The 24487-nt window shown below is 44.6% G+C and overlaps 1 protein-coding gene across 1 annotated transcript in view; it reads left to right on the top strand.

Moving 5' to 3' along the window:
* The window catches only part of POLR1D (RNA polymerase I and III subunit D), a 32929-nt gene extending 8935 nt beyond the window's left edge, over positions 1-23994 (top strand). Inside the window, exons 2-3 of the mRNA NM_001046587.2 lie at positions 13092-13166; positions 22974-23994. Coding sequence (NP_001040052.1) covers positions 13092-13166; positions 22974-23238 — 340 coding nt within the window. The 3' untranslated portion in view covers positions 23239-23994. The remainder of the gene's footprint in view (positions 1-13091; positions 13167-22973) is intronic.
* The last annotated feature ends 493 nt before the right edge of the window (positions 23995-24487 follow it).

Here is a 24487-nt window from a genome sequence, read left to right as displayed (position 1 = left end):
CTGTCCTAAAACTCAGCAACTGAGGAATCTAATTGGAGCTAAGGTAGAAGAATCTGACTCAGGACTTCTTGCAAGGCTGCAATCAAGGCATCATCTGGGCTGCAGCTTCTCAAGGCCTGAACAAGGATGATTAATTTCCAAGCTCGCTCACGTGGGACAGCCTTGCTCCAGGGCAGCTGGCTTCCCCCAGAGCAAGAGATCTGGGAAAGAGGGAGAATGCAAGATGGAAGCTGAGTCTTCATACCCCATCTCAGCAGTGACAGCCCACCACGTCCACCCTGTTCTGTCTGAGAGAAGTGGGTCCAGCTCCTACTGGGGGGAGGAGATTGTACACGGGCAGAAATACGAGGAGGTGGGGATCCCCAAGACCATCTCAGAGGCCACCGACCCACAGCTGCCTTCTCCAGGATAACACATGTGCATCCATCCAGACCGCCCTCACTGTCTGTCCCCTGACCTGGCTTCATTCCTCCCTGGTCCTCACGTTAACTGACGTCATATTCTGTATCTCTCTGTTTATTGTCTAATTCCACTTGAACATCGACTTCCAGAAGGCAAGGGCTCTTTCCCTGTTTGCCTTTGTGTCCCCAGCACTTGAAACAGGCCAGGCAGGCAGCAGGCTTTCATTCATGCTAGGCCAGTGAACAAATGACTGTGTGTGCGTGACTTGAGTGTGAGTGAGCACGACTGCCCCGGCAGGGAGGGAAAGCTGTGATCACACTGACATGACCATGTACACTCACAAGCTGACACTTGCAAACTCAGCCAGGACAGTGACAAGCTCCAAGAAGAAAAGGAATTCTCGACAAGCAAGGAAGCAGGCCCATCCTGTGGCTTCCAAGGGAGGAAGGGCTGAGGCGTTAGCATCACGGAGCAGCTCAGTGAAGGTGGCCACGCCTGGTGACCCCGCTCTCTGATGTCTTCTCCGCGAGAGCCTTAGGTGCTGACCTCCCTCACCACCTCTCCCATGGCGCATTTGGTACCTTTCCTCCTGTTGGTATAAAACATTCATTACAAGAGCGAATAGAAGATGGGCATCCTGCACTTTTAATTGCACTGAATCTGAATTTGTGAGGCTGAGATAACTATAAGCTCAGGGATTGCAAACCACCAGCTGGTAGTTGATGGTCTTTAGCGTCTTCTGTCCATACGGAGGTGAGCACATGCTGGGATGGGCGGGAGGAGTTCATTAGGCAGAAGGTGGTCATGACGGGAGCAGGCAGAGGCGGAGGTGCTCCTGGTGGAGCAGTCTGCACAGGAGGAACCAAGCGGATCTCACACACACTGACGGGGCAGAGGAGTGCAGAGAGCTCACCTGAGCCTAGCCCAGTGGGCTCTGTTGTTTTCTCTGGGTCTGGAAAGGAAAGGAAATGGCTCCCACTGAGTGCGTCGCACAGTCGTGAGCACTGACCCCCAAGGCAGTGGCGGCTGGTTTTGTGAGTGCCTGCTCTACACTTTACACACCTACTGCATGTCACCAGATTTGGGGAGTTCGCTGATCGATAACACTTCAAAGAATAAAACCTAATAGGGTGAACTGTTGTAGAGTTGCATAGTTTTATTTCGCCATTGAAAATCAACTTTGTTCTGGTTCGAAATTGTCAGAAACCCCAGTCACTATGTGGCCTGACAGCACGTGGAGGCCTGCAGGGTGTGTTTTCACCCCCTCCGACAGTCGGTCGGGCAGTTAGGTTCTGACACGGTCGGCCTGGAGGTGGTATCAGAGCGCGCTCAGACCCTCAAGGTTCTCCTGCCCACCCCCGCTTCAGACGCTGGTTGCAAATCCAGGTTATTACTCGTGCTTCTGACCTACTGGCTGAAAGTTCCCATGACCCTTTCCCTGGGCTCAGTTAATTCATTCGAGTGGGTCACAGATTTCAGAGAAACGTTTACTCCCTTTTATCGGTTTACTATAAAGGATACAGATGAAGAAGGACATGGGGCAAGGCCTGTGGGAAGGGGTGGGAGTTTCCACGCCCTTCCTGGGCACTCCACCTCTCCTCAAATCTCCATGCAGTCACCAACCGGAAGTTGGAGAATCGAAGGAGAACCGGAAGTTCTCCACACCCTGTCATTTCAGGGTTTCACTGAGGCTTCACTCCACAGACACGACTGATGAAATCATTGGCCCCTGGTGGCTGAACTTCATCTCTAGCCCCTCTCTCCTTCCCAGGGGTCTGTGGATGGGACTGACAGTTCCCAGTCTCTAATCACTAGTTGGTTGCCCTGGGTGACCATCCCCCATCCCCAGGTGGTGGTTCAGTCAGAGTCGTGTCCTACTCTTTGCGGCCCCATGGACTGCAGCACACCCGGGGCCTCTGTCCTCCACTCTCTCCTGGAGTTTGCTCAAACTCAGGTCCATTGAGTGGTAATGCTATCCTACAGCTCACCCTCTGCCACGGCCCCTTCTCCTCCTGTCCTCGGCCCCTTCTCCTCCTGTCCTCAGAATGGGGGGAAAACCAAACCTACACTTCTTTCAGTAAATTAGCATACCTAAGACCTAAACAGAATTAAATTACGCATTCTGTAATTTGACATCTGTTATGCCATGTTCATCACATTGGCTCCACACTAAGACAACAGAGTCTTCAGTTTTCTCTTGGATCTTCAAAGGACTTGGTCCACAACTCTTAATGTCTCACCACCACTTGGTAAATTATATGGGATCTCAGAATGAATTTTAATTGGAGCTTAGATTTCAAGATAAGGGTCACGTATCATAGAGATGCCTGATCTAAAATCATTTCAGATCCCGGTTTGCTTGCTTACTGTGTTCTGCATACTTGCATACTTAAGCATAAATCCTGGTGCTTGGAATACTTAACAGGTTTTTTATTCAGAAGTGATTAATATACAGTTGGGGAAATAAGTATCAATTATCATCTCATTCCCTGAAGATAAAGAAAGGCGACTATTCTCATCTAGTTCAGTGTCCATGAAAGTAAAAGAGTCCAACTTATGTTCTCCACAGACCTTGTAATCTAAGCCTTCAGAACTTGGTTCTATGATTGTTCTCCTAGTTTTTTGTTTGTCTACATGGCAAACATGGTACTTTGTCATCAAATGGATGAGAAAAAAATGGGGATTCTAGGGCCTTTTAATTAGAAACTATTCTGCTGCTGACACATCACTAAACACCCAGGAAATGCAAACTAAAACCATGTGAGATACTACCTCCCACCCATCAGAATGACTGTTATCAAAAAGACAAGAAATAACAAGTGCTGGTGGAGGATGTGTTAAAAGAGAACCCTCCTACATGGCTAGTGGGAATATAAATCAGTGCAGCCACCATGGAAAATGGTATGAAGTTTCTTCGAAAAATTAAAAGTAGAACTACCATCAGCCCAGCAATTCCAGTCCTAGATATTTATCCAAAGAAGATGAAAACATTGATTCAAAAAGATATGAATTCATTGCAACATTATTTACAATAGCCAAGATACAGAAGCAACCTAAGTGCCCATTGATAGATGACTGGGTAAAGAAGATGTGTGTGTGTGTGTACATACACACACAATGGAATATTATTCAGCCATAAAAAAGAATGAAGTCTTGGTGTTTGCAACAACATGCATGGATCTAGAAGATAATATGAAATAAGTCAGAGAAGGACACATATTGTGTGATTTCATTTATATGCAATCTAAAACACAGAACAGATGAACAAACATAACTAAACAGAATCGGAGTTATGATACAGAGTAAAAACAAGTAATTGCCAGAGAGGAGGGATCTGGGGAAAGGAGAGAAAATAGGTGAAGGCTATCAAGAGGTATAAACTTTTAGTTACAAGATGAATGAGTCACATTATGAAATGCACATTATGGAAATACAGTCAGTAATTATGTACTCTCTTTGGTGACAGATGACAACTAGGCTTATCATGGTGATCATTTTGAAATGTTTAAAAATATCAAATCACTGTGTTTATGCCAGGAACTAACATAGTGTTGTAGATCAATTCTACTTCAAAAACAAACTCAGAAAAAAATGATCAGATTTCTGGTTTCCAGAGGCAGGAGGTGAGGGGAGGAGAACTGGATGAAGGCGGTGAAGGTACAAAATTCTAGTTATAAGATAAATAAGAACTAGGGATGTAAGTACAGCATGACAACAATAATTAACAATGCTGTGTTATATATGAAAGTTACTAAGAGTAAATCCTAAGAGTTCTCATCACAAGGAAAAAAATTTTTTCCATTTTTTTTTTTAACATTGCCTCTGTATGAGATGATGGATGTTCCCTGAATTTATGGTCATCGTTTCATGATGATGTATATGAGTCAGAGCAGTACATTGTACATCTTAAATTTATATGGTGCTGCATGTCAATTATATCTTAATAAAACTAGAAGAGAAAAGAACTTATTCTACTGAAAATGTCAGTCTTTAAAAGTGTCAGCCTACAGGTGTGTCACCGCCTGCTGCCCAGACTTCTAGCAGTCAGGGGTTCCCTTTCTGTTTTCTTGTTGTAATAAGTTGGTCCCCATCTGAGGGCAGTGTGCTTCATAGCAAGCCAGGACATGAAGAATCCAGCTAGGCTTATTGCTAGCCAAAAGCAGACACGTAACAGTGACTGTAAAGTAAGAAGACCAGCCAGGTGGAAAAACCAGTTTAAATCTCCTTCAAAGTAGATGGTGTTTTTCCCATTTATAGAAAAAGAAACTGAGGCCTGGAGAAGTTAAGTAACTGTGCTGAGTCTGCACAGCTAGTAAGTGGATATGAACGCAGGGCAGCCCAAGCCCTGAGGTCCAGCTGTCTGTGTCCATGGTGTTTCCTGCAGACCTCCCACAGGTTCACAGGAAGACAGCAAAGCTCTGCTGGAGTTTATGTTCCAAGAGGTCAGTTTGAGAGATGGCACTGTTGACAAGTAACCCTTGTTGACTTCTAAGTTCAAGCTGAAACATGTTGGAAATGGGGCTGTTTTCTGTTAACCTTAACCGTGAAAAGAGTCACTTGAGTTAGAGACTATCTGGTCAAGAACCTAGCTTCCCAGATGGCACAATGGTGAAGAACCCCCCACCTGCCAATGTAGGAGACGGAAGAGATGGGAGTTCAGTCCCTGGGTCGGGAAGATCCCCTGGAGGAGGAAATGGCAACTCCCTCCAGAATTCTTGCATGGGAAATCCCATGGTCAGAGGAGCATGGTGGGCTACGGTCCATGGGCTCGCAGAGTCGGACATGACTGACAGACTGAACGCACAAAACTTGGTTCATGAAAACATCATTTTCCTTACTATCAAACTTCATGGGCATCATCTTTAAATACATTAACTTGTAATCAATGTTACACCAAAGCAGCACTTCAGTTGAGTCGCTCGGTCGTGTCCGACAAAGCAGCACTTGATCATCCTCAAATGTAGAAAACATCTTCATGGATGGGATAAAATCAGGGTGTGTGTGAGCTGAAGGCTGTCTGGATGTGGAGTCAGAGCTGTCCAGGTCAGACCAGGTGTTCCCTGACCCGCTGACCCCGGACGAGGGAGCCTCCCTGAGCCTTCCTGGTCTAACGGATAAAGGGAACAATAGCTTTTAAAAGTTCTTCTGAGGGTCAGTGAGATAATATGTTCTGCTATTAATTACTATGCACCTGATAGATGCTATTATATAGTATTTTTGTGTTTTAGTTAACAGTTTAATGTAACAATTGATACTGTAGACCCACAGTTAAAATTATTCTTAAAACCTTACATTTGTTCAGTTCTTTATAGTTACAGAGTAATTATATAACTGTATTTGATCCTCATATAAACTCTAGAAGGGTAGTAGAAATATCTTCATTTTACAGATGACGTAACCAAGATGACAAGGTCACAGAGTCAGTGAGGGCAGCAGTGGAATCACCCTCTCTCCACGCATTGTGGCTGTGTCCTCATTTTTTTAAGGTGACCCGAACATGTCCTTGATTCAGACCTAAGAAGAGGGAACCGCTGACTCCCTCTTCTAAGAGTGTCGAGAGATGTGGTAGAGAACATATCAAGGTAACTCTGCTCAGTCTGAACTTTCCAGGTGAGAGGTTCTGCTCTGAAGGGTGAACTGTCCAGAGCATGTCCCCGTGTTAGTCACGTCCTCCGGGGAGTTGTCCAGCTCCCGGCTTTGCACAGAGCAGACGTAGTTCTCCAGTGAACACGCTGAACTGTTGGAAAGGCTGAAGAACCAGGAGCACCAGCTTTCTTTTTGTACACATGGGATAGGACACTTTCATATTACATGCTTCTGGTCAGGGAGTTCATCGGTCATGGCCGTGTGAGGGCTTTGTGTGCCCGCTGGGTCTGCCCATCTCCCTGTCGGCCCCTTAAAATCTCACTCAGTGTCATGAGAGGATTTGGGGAGCTCTGTCAAGCAGGCTGGTGATTTTGATATCAGGTACACTGTACACAGAAAATCTCCTCCCACTTCATTAACCACAGGAAGATAGAATTTCCTTCATATTCTTTGCATTGATAAACAATCCCTCAGCTTCTCATCAAAACAGAATTATGTCCCCTGGAAATCCAGTGGTCAAGAATCCACCTGGGAATGCAGGGGACACAGGTTTGAACTCTGGTTGGGGAGCTAAAATTCCACAGGCCCAGGAGCAACTAAGACCCAGTGCAGCCAAATAAATAAATATTTAAAAACAAAACAAAAAGCCGGAATTGTGCAGCAGATAAAAATTAACATTCTGGAAGTTTTTCTTTACAGAGAATAAATGGAAGGAGATAATTGAGATTAAAATAAAAATGCTGTGGCAAATTCAGATACCTAAGTGAGCCCTGTCCCTCCGAAGGAACATCAATACAAAGAAAGTCCTTTACACGTCTCATCTCTTGAGTTCTCCTAACGCCTCTGTGAACAGGGCTTAGTCTGCTTTCACGGAGAGGAAAGGTGCTCAGAGAAGGTCCTCAACTGGCCCAGAGCACCCAGCGGCTGGTGGGGCTAGCTCCCACCGTACCACACTGTCCTCCAAGGTAAAACACAGTTTCCACAGTAAAAGCTTTTGATTTGTCATGCTTTGAAGTTATTAATTTAGGTCCTTTTACATAGGTTTCCATTTTTATATGACTAAGCAATCATAGCAAATTATTCAAGTAACATTTTCCAGGCTGGGTGAGTTTCAGTCAGAACTACACCTGAATAGCAGCCAGTGCTGGTCCTCGCAGTGTTACACTCCAAAGGTAATGACCTTGGACTTACGGTCTGTCTTGTCCTAATTTCTCCCCAGGATGACAAACATGCCATCTAGCTTCTAGGGAGAAGACAATAATTGTGAATCAAATAATTGTGAATTAAACCCCCCCCCCCCCCCCCGCCAAAAAAATATCAGGTAACTAGTTTAGGCAAGTTCTTAACCTCTAAACCATAATCTCCTTGGCTTTATCCAGAGAGCCATCTAAGTTAAGTAGTACACTGAACTTCAAAAAATATTTTCCTCAACAAGACACTACTCCCCACGTTAGGTCTGTGTGTCTAACCGCTCAATTCCATGAACTGTATTATAGGACTCTAGAGTTTTCCCCCAAAGCACTTGTATGTATATTAAATAAGTTTTGTTTTTTTTTTTTTTAATGGGTTTTAAAATTGCCTTGTCCTACTTAAATACATTGTTAGATACATTAGCCCCTGAAAATCAACTTGAAAACTTGACACTAGAGGGTTTACAAGAACATACTGGCTGTTTTCAATAAATTATTTTGTACTGTAGATCCTCGCATTTAGTTACTGATGTGGAAGATGTCTGTGCGCGTGTGTACTGTTCGTTTTCAGAAACTCTCCCTGCCAGTTTTGTAGGGTGAAGCACCATCTCAACGTTCTCCTTGATCCCTGGAGTGTGAAAGACAGGGCACTCCTGGCACTCAGGAGGTGGCAGGGTGTGGAGGTCCACACGGCAGGGTGGGGGAACACTCACTGCCCTGGAGTGGGCCGTACCCTCTGTCTTCATCTCTTGCCTTGTCCTGAAAGGCCCCAGGCAGCTGTTGAACCTGAGCTGTTACCTGAAAAACACAGGCTTTCTCTCCCTCCCATCCCATCATGCACTGCGGGACTTCTAAGAATTAGAAGCATCAGTATTTTCTTCCTGGGTTCTACATTGCTTAATTCCGCTGTAATGAAAACAGTTTTTAAAGAGCAGGCATTGAGTAGAAAATCCTACACATTCTGGAACGTTCTCTCTTTGTCTTCTCCAGTCCTTGGCTCTTAGCTCCAAGGATAGTTTATAATCACTTGATGAATCAGACATCCACAAGGGGTGGACAGCTTGTCTTCGGCAGACTGCTGCAGCCTTGACACCACTCAAGGAAACAGCTTCCGCGGGCTGACCAGGCTTTCCACCGCACAGGCCACATTCAGGGCAAAGAGCCAAGGACTCTGAAGCGCCGTCCAGGACGGTCTACAAGAGCCTTGGTCTCTGGTGTGAAATGAAACGCTTTTAGGACTAAGAGTGATTTATAGACCACACTTTCAGTGAGGTGGTGTTTCTGGTATGTGGTGTGTTTATCAAAGGACAGCATTCCAATGTAGAGGCAAACCTTTGAGGCTTTATACTGGAATATTTTCTTTTGTATCAACTGTTGTGATTTTTTTTCCTTTTTGCATTTGAAACAGCTATTTGGTGAGAGATGACAAAAATGTTTGTCATTTGGTAAGAGACCTCAATAATTATTTTGACTTTATGTCCTTTGACCAAGTTTATTTCTCCCAACTAGTCTTTCTGTGGAAGGTGTATATACTTTTAAGCTTAACTGACCTGTTGAACAGGCATGTTGTTCCTGGCATGGTGTGATTGATGGGCTTTTCTAGTCAGAACTGACTAATTTCTAAGGTAGTTCTCTGCCATCCCCATCCCATCTCCACAGAGTTTTTCCAGTAAGAGCTGCTTTTCTTCATAACACACACGATTTGTTGTTTAGTCACTCAGTCATGTCCCACTCTTTTTCGACCCCATGGCCTATAGCCCACCAAGCTCCTCTGTCCATGTGATTTCCCAGGCAAGAAAACTAGAGTGGGTTACCATTCCCTTCCCCAGGGGATCTTCCGATCCAGGGATGGAACCCCAGTCTCCTGCATTGGCAGGCAGATTCTTTACTGCTGAGCCACTGGGGAAACCCCATACACAGCTTACCATGGCACGTTTAACTAAGTCTTATAATTGGAACTGAAAATGAGTCGCTGTATTTTCTGTGTGTGTATTTTCACTGTATTTTCTTAATCAGGACTTAAGAATAGATATTTGTAGAAATGCTACTTTGACGATGAGGTGATTCCTGTGGTGAGATGTTTTGTGAACTGAGAAATCAGGTTTCCCTCTAAAAAAATAAACTATTAGGAATTGGTCCCCATGTCACCTGAAGAAGTCATCTCACAGTAATAACACCCCACCCTCAGAGGCCACCCCGGATGGGGAGGTGTGGACGTTTGAGAAGGTCCACGTCCAGGTGAAGGGCCGGGAGCTCGCCCTCACGGCAGCAGTGCTTGTCGTGAGCACAGAACACGTGCGGCCACCCCTCTCCTTGCTTCCTCTTGCTCAGCTGAGCTGCGTGAGGCAGGGGTCTCGCCTTCCCACACCTCAGCTAGCCTTGGAGTCAGCTAAGAGTCACTGCCTGGGTTCACGTCCCAGCACCAGTTTCTCCAGTTTTTCTTATCCTCCCCTTATCACTGAAATAGTAGTCTCTTAGAGCAGTCGTGAGGGTGAAGTGTAAGATACATGGTCCACTGTCAGTTTTCATCATATTCCTGGGGTGCATGTTAAGAGCTTATCTAGTATGTTGATATTCAAAGGAGAGTCTCCTTGAACCTGCACAGCCCCAAGTATCACAGACACATGCGAGTCCGCTGCCGGGGCAGCTCCCAGCCCAGGAAACACCCTCCTTGTGTTCCGACATGTGTCCTCAAGTGAAGAAACAGTGGGGTCTGTGGCGATGTGGGGCTATGCCCTGTTGACCTCAGAGCGGATACTGCCTCAGAGTCCAGGAAGGATTTGAGCCACAAGTGATCAAAAGAGAAAAGACACATGAGCATGTCAAGATCTTCTTATCAGCATGAATGCAGTAGGTTTTGCCATAAGGAAATATCGTTTCCCAGTCGAGCCAAGTTTCCATTTGCTTGCTTGTCTCAGGATTTCAGGTCAGTGTTCTGGAGGTTCTCATGACTTGACTTTGTTCAGTATGAGGAATAGTTATACTTGGAGACTGACTAGTATTTGTAATGTTAAATCAGATTACTCAAGCATTTGTCTGAGTCCGTAACACTTTCTTTCACCATTTCTCAAGAAAGTATGTACAGATGTCTTTTTTGAGCAATTACTTGATATTTAGCTTCTCTGGTATTACTTCTTTTAAAATCTCATTTTCTTGTGTTCATTATTTAACTTCTATTGTTTCCTTGTAGTTGCCTTGAATATCTCGCCTTTTGTCTGGGCATACAAACATGCCCAGGGCATGCCCAAAGGGCATATACCCTTTGTCTATACTGACACAGTTAACATTCAGTCAAGTTATGTGAATAAAAAGGAACACAGATCCAGATAAAACTCAAAACTAATTTGTTTGACTTTGGACTTTAAGACGATTTTGCACCAGATTTGCGTCCCCACTTGGATTTTATTTAAGCCGCTATTATGATCAGTTTACATTCTGTAAGCGTGTACCAGCTGGCTAATGGAATGAACAGACAGGCCTGAGGAAGCCGCACTCGGATGGAAACTGGCCATGGATGATACACACATGGATCATCGAAAATTGACTGCAGTTTGTTCCTATGCCCAGAAAGCTGTCTGTTTAATGATCTGGCTTCCTTGGACTTCTTGTCTCCATTGCACTGTCTGTTCTCATACAATGAATTTGTTTTACAAAGAAGCCTTTAGGATGTGTAAATGATCTAAGTATAAAAATTATGGCACTTAATTTTGTGTCTGAAATTTCATTGTTCAAGTTCTCCTTGTACTTAGTTCTTGTATATTCTCCTGTTTGCTTTTCCTATACTTTAACTGCAGTTTATAACTCCTGCTTCACGATCTCATTAAAAACTATCTTGTTTCATGATGCCGATGCTTCGTCATCTTTGATCATTTCAGTATCTGGCCTCTATGATACTGTGCAGTAGGAACTGACTTTGTTATTTCCTTACCCAGGAATTCGTTAGTCAAGAGTTCTAGGGAAAACAGCAGAGGCTACAGGAGTGAGGAAAAATACTTGACTTTTTTTTTCCTCCTTGATTTTGAAGGTGATGTTGTTATTTCAAGGACAAAACACAGGACAGCTGGGAGCTGTCGTTTTCCTGTTCGGAAGGAAAGCCCTGCAGCAGGAGATTGTGAGGAGTCAGGGGTGTGAGGCGCCAGAAGGTCCGCATTCCCAGGACCAAGTCTGAGCCCCCAGGGTCCCTCCTCCCCTTCTCCAGCTCTCTGAATGAGTGTGAAGCAGTGGCAGCTCTGTCAGATCCCTTTTCTTCTTTTCCATTTATTTTGTGCCTTTTAATGATAAAGAGAAAACAGCTTCTCCAGGTCTTGCCATGCTTGTGGAGGAGACAGGAAGTACAAGCAGATAGAGGCAGGCAGCCTTAAACACGCTGGACCTTTTGTTCTGTTCCTCTTCCTCCTGCTCTCTGTGTCCCCACTACCTTGTTCCTCATCTGAAAACTGGTATTGACAACTACATAGTCACGTTCAGATAGGGCAGTACTTTGTAAACTGTAGAGCTCGTAGCAACATGAGTTGCTCCATGTTGCAATTACCAGGTCCGCCCCAGTCACAGGCAGCCTGCTGGGCCTGCGTCGCGGCCCACCTGTCACCACCTCCCATCACTCGTGAGCTGGTACATGCCAGGTGGTCCTTCTCATACTCATACCTTCTTTTCTCTTGGACTATTATCATAAAGCAGAAGGTATCCTTAATTGTGGCAGATCAGGTTAACAGCAGCGCTGGAGACAGTTTTAAGAGGAATGACAACCACAGAAGAATCACATCCAACCACATCCTCTTGAAAGTGCCTGGATGGGTCTTCAGGATTTGGACAAGGGTCCTGACTGAGCATTGTCTCCTGCAGATGGATGGCATTTCCACTGTATCACCACACAAAGTGGCTTTCATAGGCGCATATAGAAAGCCAGGCAGACGTTTTACCAGTTTTTATGGGAGAATGCATCCTGGCTCGTTTGTTCATGACTGGGGCCCTGCACAAGCAAGTTCTCTCCCTAATGATTTTCAGTGTTTCTGCTGTCAGGAGGGAAGACACGTGTGGATACAAGGATGACTGACTTCCTAGTTGTTTTTGTTTGTTGGTTTTTTGAAAACTACCGCTCTAATTGATGGGAAGGTAGGGGTGCATTTGGAATATTTTTACCCTTTGATTACTATTATTTTTTGTTTACATCTATAAGGGTGAAGTAGGGATCTCTGTTTTGGAGCCAGACAGGATAAAATTTTCCTGAAATGCCCTATGAGGCAAAGCCCTCAGATCACATCAGTAGGATATATTATTATTTTAAGGAGATGGAAGAAGGCTGTGTGGCGACCAGCTGCATTTAGTATTCTGACAGCGAGGGGCTGGGCTGTGACCCCTGGTCTGAGTCCAGGGGTGAGAAGTGGGCAAGTTGGTCCGTGTTTCTGTTTTTCATCAGCCCATCAGTGGGCCCTCCCAGGATGGACCAGAAAGCATCCAGCTGCTGAGTTAGCTGAAGTGACATTTTCTGAAGATCTCACTATTAATAGGAGTGTATTAAAACATATGTAAGTTATGTTAATATAAAAATAGCCAGATATATCTGCTGAGGACTAAGAGGGTGGTGAAACAGTTTGAAAGAATACTGTTAGAAACCTGGAGGTAAATACGGAGAAACAGATAAAAAGGAGTTGAAGTTCTTGGTGGGTAGGGAAGGGTTGATGCCTTCAATTTTTTCTTCATTGTTTTTCTTCTTTATGGAAAGGATTTCTTTTTAATTTTTATGTATTCAAAACTGTCAACCATTTAAGAACATTTTTAAAATTTGTCCCCCAATTTTGAAGTTTTATGCCTCTAAAGCTGTTCCTTTCCCAGAGTCACATATGTGGGATATATAGATTTTCAGAATATAGTGGGGTGACGACCTCTCAAATTTCTTCCTTTTTTTCCCACCAGGAAAGCGATAGAAGAGCTGCTGAAAGAGGCAAAACGTGGGAAAACAAGAGCAGAAACAATGGGACCAATGGGCTGGTAAGTACTTGAGTCATCATCCTAAAAATGTAAAGATATGTAAATATACATTAAAGAGAAAAGTTTGCATTAGCATGCAGAGGGAATGTAGAACCATGGGTGTAGAGGCGATCACCCAGAGACAGGTGGTGGAGGAAGAACACTGCTGAGTGCTGTGGCCAAGGAACAGTGGGCAGAGGGGTGCGGGCCAAGAACACCTGTCATGGTGTCAACACCCTCCCACCCACAAGTCCCCGAGAGATGGGTCGACCTGGCTGTGCCTGAGGCCACCAGAGTGCGAGTAATATTACGTCCGTGTTCGTTGTTTAAGAATTTCTGACTTAATTATAGTCCTCAATAAATTAAAATTTACTTGTAAAAATTCTAATTTTAAGTATTTTGGTTTTGTGACAATTCAGCTGTGTACAACAAAAGTTTAACCTTTGCTTTTTTTTTTTTTTTTTTTTTACTAAACAGAGCTTGTTAAAACTTAATATAAACAAAGGAAGAATTTAACCTTAAAAACCACATCTACTCTTCTAAGTGTTACTTTAGCAATAGCATTTGCATCCAATAAATATGCTGACTTAGATGTTTTATCTACAATTTAAAATTCACTCTAATGGAGTGCTGTTAAACAGTGTCAAATGTAAAAATGGGATGGGAGTACAAGCTAGGTGTCTGGATTTGACTCTTACAAGAACAGGGCCTACATCAGATACAAACCAAGGTTAAAGTCAAAGAAACGGAGGGAAAAGGCAATTCGTAAAAATCAAGCAACATAAAATAAATGGACCTAAATGTGCCATATAGTAGACAGCTTAGCCACACACAGAGGAACTATTTCAGGTGATCTGTAAAACTTGACTGTATTTCCAAAAGACAGACAAGAACTAGAAAGAAACTTTAAATTGTTTCTCTAGTCATCACATTGTTAGTAATAATGTTGATACTGTTATTCTGAAAATACTCTATAGTAGGATAAAGCGAGTAAGTAAATATTTGTTATAGATACTAAGGTTTTTAGTATAAAAGCTACAAATATAAAATTAAAGACATAAAAATCCATAACCCTAAATTTTAATTGGTAATACCATTATGAAGTTGTACTAGATTTTCACTTTAGAAGAGAAAGAAAGGGCTTCCCTGATGGCGCAGTGGTGAAGAATCCACCTGCCAATGCAGAGGACACGGATTCGATCCCAGGTCCAGGAAGATCCCACATGCCATGGGGTAGCTAAGCTGGTGCACTATAGCTCTGAGCCCACTCCCTAGAGCCCAGGAGCCACAACTACTGAAGCCCATCACCCTGGAACCTGAGTTCCACAACAGGAGAAGCCATGGCAATGAGGAGCCCGTGCACTGCAACTCAAGGGTAGCCCCTTTTTGCCACAACTGGAGAAAACCCACACGTAGTAACAAACACCCAACGCAGCCATAAATAAATAATGTGAAAAAGAGAGAGAGGAATAAGCTTTTCTAACTCTGTCCACAGAAAAGCCCTAGAAACAATGACCTTCCACTCAGTAGCAGTGAGTACCCCCCAGTACCCGGAGATGGCATATAATACTACAGTGGTGTATACAAGGCCGTGTCTCACTGACAGGAGCCAGAGATCCTTAGAGAAATAACTGGCTGCAGATCCGAGGCTGAGCCTGCACACGAGCTGGCACAGCCTCCTCACAGCCTCCAGCACCACCCGCACTCCCTGTGCCAACTGCACATTCAGGGAGTTCCCAGAGCAACCCTCAGCCTCAGTGATCTGCTAGAAAAACTCATGTAATTCACAGAAAGCTATTATACTTACGGTTACAGTTTATTACAAGGAAAGCATACAGATTAAAATCTGCCAAAGTAAGAAATGCAAAGGGCATGGTCTGGGGAGGTTCCAGACACAGAGTTGCTATTGCCCACCCCCCATGGAGTCAGGACAGTTACCACGACCCCCCAACCCTACAACCAGCATCAACCTATGGCAGTGTACTTGGCATTCTGCCAACCAGGGAAGCGACCCTGAGCCTCAGGTGTCCAAAGTTTTCACTGGAGTTCCTCTCTGTAGGATGATTGATAGATTGCTCACATGACTGATCTCAGTCTCTTGCCCACCAGTGCCCCAGTAACCCAGATCCCCACCCTGAATCATGTAGACTGTCTCTCTGGCATGGGCAGCCCTCACGGTCAGGTGTGGCCAGCTCCACCCCAAGCAGAGACTATTCTATCAGGTATGACGTTGCCTCCCAGAATTGATATTACCTCCCAGAAGCCAGGGCAAAGTCCAGACCACTCTGTGGGCAAGACCACTGTTTACTGTGCAGTCAGGACACACATAAAGCCGAGCCAGAAAACCTTATCATATCAGAAAGTAAAATTTTCAAAGACTACAGTAGTCAGGTCAGAAAGACTGGGAACCAACTTGAAAGGCCTCCTGGTAATTGAATCATCAAAAAAATAAAGCTGTAGTGGCAGAGATACCTAAAACATGTCACAATCCATAAGGTCATAACAATAATCACATCAGGAAACTCAGTGGTCCCTGTTGGACGATGCTAAGGAACCGAATCATTGTTTGTATAACTGATAAGCAATGAGAAAGAACCAAGTATTTATCCTTTTGCTTGTACAAATTATACATCAAAGTTATATAACAACTGATGAAAGAAAACTTCTTTATAGAATTGCAACTGTTAAATGTGGGACTGCAGAATAAGATTATCATCATTTGTATTCTCAACAACTCCATCATAAGACAATCTAATTTAAGAATAGACAAAAGATTTGAATAAACATTTCACCAAAAATGATATCAAATTGGCCAATATCTTTTCATTGGCATATGAAAAGATCCTCAAATCAGTTACTAGGAAAATGCAAATTAAAACCACAGTTTATCACTACAAATGCACTAGACTGACTAAAATTTAAAAAGACGGACAGCAGCAGATAAAGAGGAGGATCTGGAATAACTAGAATGCTCACACATTGTTGGCAGAAATGTAAAGTCATACAGCCACTTGGAAAACAACTGGCAGTTTCTTACAATATGCACTCACAGAATTATTCTTCTAACCGCTGACCAGAGGATTGACAATGTAAGCCCACACACAAATCTGTCCAGTAATGTCCACGGCAGTTTTACTCGTGATAGCTCAAAACTGGAAACAGCCCAAATGCCCATCAGCTGATGTGTGGGCACACCCTGGTGATGCCCATACATTCCATACTAGTCAGTAACACAAAGGAGCAGAGCTGCTGATAACACTGCGTGGATGAGTCTCAGACGCACTGCGCTCATGAAAGAAACCAGACTCAATACATGACACCGTGTGAGATTCCATTTATATGACCCAGAGAAAAGCCAGAAAAAGCCAGACCCAGAGGGACAGAACCCACTCATCGCTTGCCAAGAGGTGGGGGCCAAAGGACTGCATTTACTGCCCAGCTTTTCTGGGTGATGGAAGTGTTCTGCATCTTGATTGTTGTGATTATAACATGACTACACACATTCGTCAAGACTCATCACGCTGTTTACTTAAAAGGATAAATGTGATTCTGTGTAAGCAGACAGTAAATATGTCTGCTTATACAGAAGACAGACGTATAAATTTATGATTTAAAAATTTGATTATTTAAATGATTTAAAAATAAAAAGAATGTCATTATTCTACAATCCCTAATGATAGACTGAATCTAGGCAAAGCTCTGTCTATGACTTGCTAAATCTATCAGATGAGAAGCTGATGGGGAACCTTCTGATGAGTGGGTCAGGCTGATGACACTGGACTCGTCCATCGATCCTTATACCACAGAAAGGGGCAATAGGAAGAGAGTACACCACTTATGAGACATCCTTGTAAAGAACCTGAATCTGATCCAGTCTCTAGTGAGAACTCCTAGTTGGCAGGAAATAGAGGTCAGAGGAACATACTCAATGACTGTAGAGATAAAATTACAGAAATGAAAAATATGAGGAATTCTACAGGACAAACAAACCAGTTTCTTAAACAAATGAATTCCATGGCAAAAAGGGAGGAGGAGTACCCCATGAATTAATAGATCTGAGACAGCTCTAAGTGTAACCTTGTCTGCATTCTTATCCAGACTCATTGAAACAAAGGTATGTAATGATACAAGGAATTGATGTGGACTTCTGTTTAGCTGTGATTATAGTACTGCTATTATTGTTTTAAGCTGTTATCTTTCAGAAATCCATTCTTACGTTTTTATGGATGCAGTGATATAATGAACTGCAAAGATCAAGTGTGGATCAATCTATATGTATGTAATCATTATAGCAGATACCCAAAAGGAGCAACTGGTCAACTACTGGTGGGTGGTGGTCTGCTTTTCTAAGCATCTAGAAGGTTTTTACATTTGCTCTAAAATTTAAAATAGAACTAGAGCAAGTGACACTCTTTTTTTCCTCTTGGATATTCCGTAAGAGAGATCTCAAGTGAGGCAGTTGAGCTGTTGCCAGAAAGAGATTGCTGAACTAGAGAAAATGCAAGTGGGATGAACTTTTTTTATATCATAAAGAAAGAAACCATTTGGTGCTATGTACTTCCTTGGACATATTTCAGCAAAAAGAATCTCTTGAGAAGCTGTTCTTGACAGACGCCTTAGAGAAACTGAAGTATTGGCCCGTGTGACTTCCTTTCAGTCAACATAAAGGAATTTATAAGCACAAATTTCAGAAATTTGCTCAGCTTCACGTTCTACAAAGCTGTATTTATTTGGTCCCATTCACTTTGGCTGATCCTAGCCCAGTGTAATAATCGAGTCCAGTGCCCGGGTAACTTCCGCCTTAGACATGGAGAGGCTTGTACTTTGCTACAAAAAGTCCCAAAGGTTGGATTTGACAGAAAACGATTCTCCAGTTTTCATAACGCAGTTGTTTTAAAGGGAATGATATTTTGGGTGCTTTTCTGTTTGGCTTGGGGTCAATCTGGTGACATGGGTGAGCACTCCTACATTTTCTGATATTTTATGTCAGTAGCGAATCATTTCCCCGGCCTTGAGCCAGTCACTCGGTGTCTTTATTCATTTAAACGTCTGAGGGGACCAGCACTGCCCCTCCTCGTCCTGGGCCCAGTGGTTGTCGTCTGTTAGCACACAGGACGCTGGGCATCCCGCCCCTGCCTCCCGCGTTCACCCCGCTTCCTGCCCGGTTAGGAAAGTGGGTGGGGAGCCCCGAAGGAGCGACCGTCAGCTCACATGGTAGCGGAGACGACCTGTATGGCTGAGGGAGCAGGGGCCCAGGGGCCGTGCCCTGTCGTACGTTCCAGAGCCCCCGCTGCTCACACCCCTGCTCTGACCCTCTCCTTGTCCCACCTTCTGTCCCTCCTGGCCATCGCCTCAAACACAGGCAGCCTGGGATGTATTTTTGCTGCAGGACCTAGCATAATGCCTTACACATGAAAAAGCCTCAGATTTTTAGAAATCAATACTGCAGATACAGATGCACATATGTGTTGGCTAGTCATTACTTTTAGGTGTAGTGTTGGAGGCGGAGTGTATTGAAAACCTACCTCGTTACAGAAAAGCTGTCAGCACACTGGTCGCCAGGGCTGCTCCCTTTGGGACAGATGCGCAGAAGATGGTATGTGGCGTTGGGTAGGCTCGGAACACCAGCCCTGTGGGAGCCCAGGTGAGTCTGACACAGACAAGGACAGGGGCACAGAACACCTTGGACACACATGACTTGGAGATCTATGAAGTGCATCAGGCCATGGGAGATAATGGTGGTTCTTTCTCTGTTTAGGGAAGCAGGGCCTTGGGGTCAGGGAGGCGTGCTCCATGCATTGTACCCTGATCCAGTCCTTTGTTTTGCTGCCAAAGCCCTTCCCATACAGCATTTTATTTTCCATTCTGCACCTCCTTTGCATGCTCTCAGATGTACGTCTGAGGTAACAGCCACAGAAAGAAGCCCAGCTACAATCCCCACAGCCCAAGGAGCCAGGTGATCCTGGATCTTGAGCCTGCAGTTGGTAACAACTCAGCTCGTCTAAGGCGCCACAGTCACCATAACCGCCCACGGTGCCACAGGTGCTAATCTGGCAATCGAATGCCTCAGTCACCTGAGAAGTTCTTGTAGAGTGTTATAATCCCTATAGCTGCACTGCTCATCCTTAATTACTCTGCATTACTCGCAAGCATACAAAGAAAAGTGCAGAATGGAAGATAAAATGCTGTGTGCCTGCATGGGAAGGGCTTTGGCAGCAAAACAAAGGACTGGATCAGGGTACAATGCATGGAGCCCGCCTCCCTGATCCCAAGGCTCTGCTTCCCTAAACAGAGGAAGAACCACCATCATCTCCCCCGGCCTGACGCATTTGCAGATCTCCAAGTCACGTGTGTCCAGGGTGTTCTGTGCCCCCTCCTTGTCTGTGTCAGACTCACCTGGGCTCCCGCACGGCCAGCGTCTCGAGCCCACCCGACGCCACATACTATCAGCTTCTATGCATCTGTCCTGAAGGGAGGACCCCCCTGCTGGCTACTAACTGGGGTCGTGCCGGAAGGATGGACTCTGGAGTCAGAGCCCTGGTTCCCGTCCAGGCTCCATACCCTCCCAGCTCAGGACCCACAAGCGTGCAGCCTCCTGTGCATCTGTCAGAGAGGCGATGGCAGGAGAGACGGAGGGAGGCGACGCTGGTGACAGGAATTACCCGTCAGCATGGTCTCCACCCTCCTGGTTCTCACTGGCGAGTGGTCACGTACCACTTATTCGATGGGTCACATTCATGAAAGTCTTTTAGAAATTGACATGGCAGCTCTACGTCTGCAGAGTGTTGGATATTACTACCTCTGTCCAAAGTATTAAAATCAGAAAGAAAAAAAAAAAAAAACATTTATCTTCCCCCTGCTGTTCTCTGCACTTGTTTGAAACAAGGCTGTCATGAAAAACAAAACAAAACAATCATGAAAAACAGTTGACTGTTTTTCATGAGTGGAGTCTGATTACTGCCAGGAGAAAGTGCCTCATTTTTGTGAAGGACGTTCCATAGCACGCCTACTTGGGAAATGGGGAGAGCAGGCTGAAGAGCTGACACTCCTGGCCTCAGTCCATCTCAGTCTCTGCCAGGGCAGGCGAGACCCCTCCTCTCAGGCTCTGCATCAGCAGCTTTGAAAGCAGAAGGAAGTTGCTTCACTTTTTGGTTTAACATGGATAGAACGCCAGGTCTTGAGTCTGACACTGCTGTCATGGGTACTTTCTAAAGCAGTTTTAACGCATCTCATTCTATTTATAGAATTTCATATCCATTTATGTTGTTAGCACCTTAAATCTGGCTCTCCCCATGTGAGCTAGTATAACTTTGTAAAATCAAAAATGAACCAAAAATAAGAGTAAACAGCCAGGGTGAGAAGGTTGACATTGTGGGGTCACAGCTCCGCAGCTGCACACCCCGTGGCCCCCACCCTCATCCCCGGCACAGCCAGTGACAGAGCCGCTGCAGACGCGCCCAGCAGCCAGGCCTGCGCCCACGCCCCAGGGCTCACGCTTTCCCCACAAAGCTGACATGGAAGAGGCTTCAGGACAGTTGAGGATCTAAGACTAGCGTATTGTGTCATCTCAAATACAGAAAAAAGTGGCACTAAAAGAGAGCTGAGACACAAGAAGTCAGAGAGCAATGAAATAATTTCCTAATGTGGTGAAGGAGAGAACGGTCATTTTCCAAAGGGTCAACAAACGTAGAGAACATGAGACACTCCAAACAGGAAGGGCCCTTTGAGATCACACATCACTCCAGCCTCCAGTGTTATTGTATCTGAGGAGTACCTATAGATGGAGTTTACGGGTCATTAGGAAATGCAGATAATAAGCTCAGAGGTCATGCCCACTGGCCCACTGGCTCTGACATCAGTGGAGAATTGAGGTGTCCTGGAGAGTGAAGCTTGCAGATATAGAAGCTTAACCATTTTAAGCACCAAAACTTTAAAACTGTAGCCATTTTTATGAACATTTCTGTAAAATATCTTATTTTTTTCTTGATGGCTCAAGGTTTTTTTTTTTTTAATAATTTTTTTTTCATTGAGAGACATCAGATATTCTGCTATGTTCTTAATTAACTTACTATCTCAGGTGATTTGAGACTTAGTTGTCTTGAGTTTCCATCCTGGACAAATCCTGAATATATGAATTTGAGTGCTATATATATTCTCTTTCATGAAAGGAGAATGAACAGTAATAACATTACTTTACATTATTACTATAATGAATAGTAATAAGAAGGGTCCACAGTCCCTTGTTTAAAGCCCTCAGATCCAGATAAGTTTCTTAGAAAGGTACCATAGCACAGACAGCGTGCACGACAAGTACCCCCATGGTATGTGTTCAGCACACAGTCATGTCCCCAGCAAAGCAAATGAATGTTACCCCAAAGGGGACACATACTAGAAATAAGTGCCCAGTGTCAGATTAGGTCAGGTCTGGCTGCCAAATAAGTTGTGTCCAAAAAAGGAACTTGGTTTTCAAATTTTGGAATCATGCATAAGAAATCACAGACCCACAGGTACCATTTATCAGGAATTTGCTCTATGCCAGGCACTGTGCTAAGTGCTTCGTGGGTTATCTCACTCAACTCCTGCAGTAGATGGGTGATTCTGTTAACAAATAGAAAACTGAAGCACAGAGGTATCTGGTAACTCTCAGGATCCCAGAGCCAGTGAAGCCGAAGGGCTAGGGTATGCACCAGAGCAAACCTCTACTGAGTGCCTGTTACCTACCAGGCATTGTTGCGAGCGCACATTCAGCCTCCACCAACCTGCCCTCTAACTCGGTCACTATGATGGTCCCCATTTAACAGAGAATGGGCAACAGGGAGATGATCTGACATGCCCAAGGTCCAGTCTGATAGTGTGACCCCAGAGCACATGTGTGCACCGTGTTGTATGAGTGTTGTATGAGTTCGTTGCAGAAGAAAAACTGGTGATGAGATTCAGCAAAATTAATTACTATGTTACAGACCAGAGCTCAAGGCCGAGAGAGAGGTTCAAGTTTTCACTGTGTGCGGTTTTTGTTTGTGTAGCCAAATGAAAGATTGGCTACACCTGAAAAACAAATACTGCATATGTAAATATGTGTCAACATGTAAATTAATGATATGATCAGTGACATCCATCCTCCTGGGTGAACTTGAATCATGAAGCCCCTGAAATGTACATGGCCCAGAAGTTCGCCTGGAGGGGAGATGTGTGGCCAGAGCTCCCTAGCAAAGCAGGGTTCTGAAACAGAAAGTCCTTAATTAGCAACTGAGTTTTTCAGAGGGTAAAAGGTGGTTATTGCATTTTAATAGACTCTTTAGATTATTATTTTTTATTTCTAGGGTAGATCATGTAGATCCAGTATTCAGGGTATAGCAGGAGATACTTTTTTTGTTCCTCACAGAGGGATTTACCCTTATTCTTTGATATTTAAAAGCAGGCCACCATAAACATAAACCTGCATTTTGAGTTAACGCCTAGTCAAATCAGGTGTTATGGTAAAGGGGATAAATGACTCAGGAATTTAAAAAAGGAATTAAATGACTCGGGTGATGTGTGTTGTGGTCAGTACCTGTACACACATTGTGTGTATTCCTTGGCTTAATTAGTCCCAGCCTGGAAGACAGGGTCAAGGTCTAAAGACAGGGTCCAGCCAGTCTGTCTGGGAATCTCAGTGTCCTGGGTTTTCCCCCTTGTACTCGGAGTTTACACTAGGTGGCATGCAAGGAAAGCTGAACAAATTCAGAAACTTGACTCCGGGGAAGCAAGATTCTTTGGCACAGGCCCTGATGGGAGGGTTTGGCTCTGGAGTCCACATTTGATTTGTGGTTGTTCTCTCTTTGCCCCCAGGATGAAGTGTCCTCTTGCCGGGACAAATAAAAGATTTCTAATTAACACAATTAAGAACACCCTGCCCTCCCACAAAGAGCAAGACCATGAACAAAAAGAGGACAGCAAGGAACCGGCGAAAAGCCAGAGCCAGAAGGAGGAAGGGCGCCAGAAGCACCGGTCTCACCCATACAAGCACAGTGTCCACACCCGGCGCTCGCCGCCCGGGAAGCGGGGGAAGCGGGGTGGCCACGAGAAATCGCAGTCGCGGTCCAGCAAGCGGTGAGGTGGGGGCCCGGGGCCCAGCGAGACCCTCCCAGCGCCCGGGCCTGGGGTGGTGCGGAGACACCAGGACGGGTTTACAGCAGGGCCTCCGTCCTGACGGCGGACAGTCACCCGAGGCTCCACGAAGGAAGGAGCACAGCGACCTCCCTGCAGGTTTAAGCGGCTTCGGCGGTGTAATATACATTCGTCTGGGTTTTCTTCTGTCTTGTTTGGAAGTTGGTTTCAAAATAAATCTAGAACTTACAAGTTTTTGGAGATTATTAAAACTAGTTCCAGTTTTTGTTTTTGTTTTTTGATGTGTTGCACTTGTGGTCTTTTCTCAGAATTTCTCAAAACAGGAAGATACTTGTCGATCCTATACTTTTTAGGGGTGATGATTTTAGAAACCTGGCCAGTGACCATATTTATGAAAAGCTGTAGCCCTTATTTACCCAGAAATTCTTGAGAGCTCTGCACCCATTGACCTTTAAATGAACAACGTAGGAAAATCTCAAAATCCTTTTGAATTTAGCGCCTCCCCCCACCATCAATAACCAGGGGTTAAAAAACTCTCTCTTTCCTTGTGCATTTTCAAACTCATTCCTGAGATAGAACAATATGTACGTTTTAAGTGGTGCTTTTAAAAGAACCTTCAAAAGTTAAAATTCCTATTATTTTCGTGCTATGTCTTATTTAGCTAAAGACGTACGATGCCACTCTTAGGTGTTGTACAGTTGTTTCAGAAATCTGAATTTTAAATAAAAGTGTGTTTACAATGCTTTTTTTCTGTTTTTTTCAATATCAGTGTGGCTCTGTTTTTAACATACAATTATCATTACTCACACCTGTATTCTTCCTTTTATACTCAGAAAAATGTCACCAAGCACGCTCTTCCCCCATCCACGAAAGGAAGAAGAATCTCTGTTCACACCACCCCCCACCTCCCAAAGCATCCGAGCTTATGCCTGGCTGCTCCCAGATAATCACTTGACGCAGCCCTGCTCCCTGCTTCCCAGCAGCAGAAAAAAACCCTTTCTAAGTGCTAGAAAGGAGACCGTCCGCAAAGTCAGCTTCAGGGTGTTCAACAGACCCACTCTGCCCCCGCCGCAGAGCCGCCCGCCACACCTGTTCAGCCTGCTCTGAGTCCAAAGCTTGGGGCTTAGACCCAAAGCTTCTGCACAGCCCTGTTCCCCAAGAACCCAGCCTCACCCCCATGACTTTGTACAAACACCCTTTCCTCTCAAACACTGAAAAGGGACCATTTGGTTCAT

Source organism: Bos taurus, chromosome 12 (assembly GCF_002263795.3).
Source record: "Bos taurus isolate L1 Dominette 01449 registration number 42190680 breed Hereford chromosome 12, ARS-UCD2.0, whole genome shotgun sequence".
NCBI classification, from domain to species: domain Eukaryota; kingdom Metazoa; phylum Chordata; class Mammalia; order Artiodactyla; family Bovidae; genus Bos; species Bos taurus.
The sequence above is the reverse complement of the archived record's forward strand: the minus strand, read 5'-3'. Positions and strand labels throughout refer to the sequence as shown.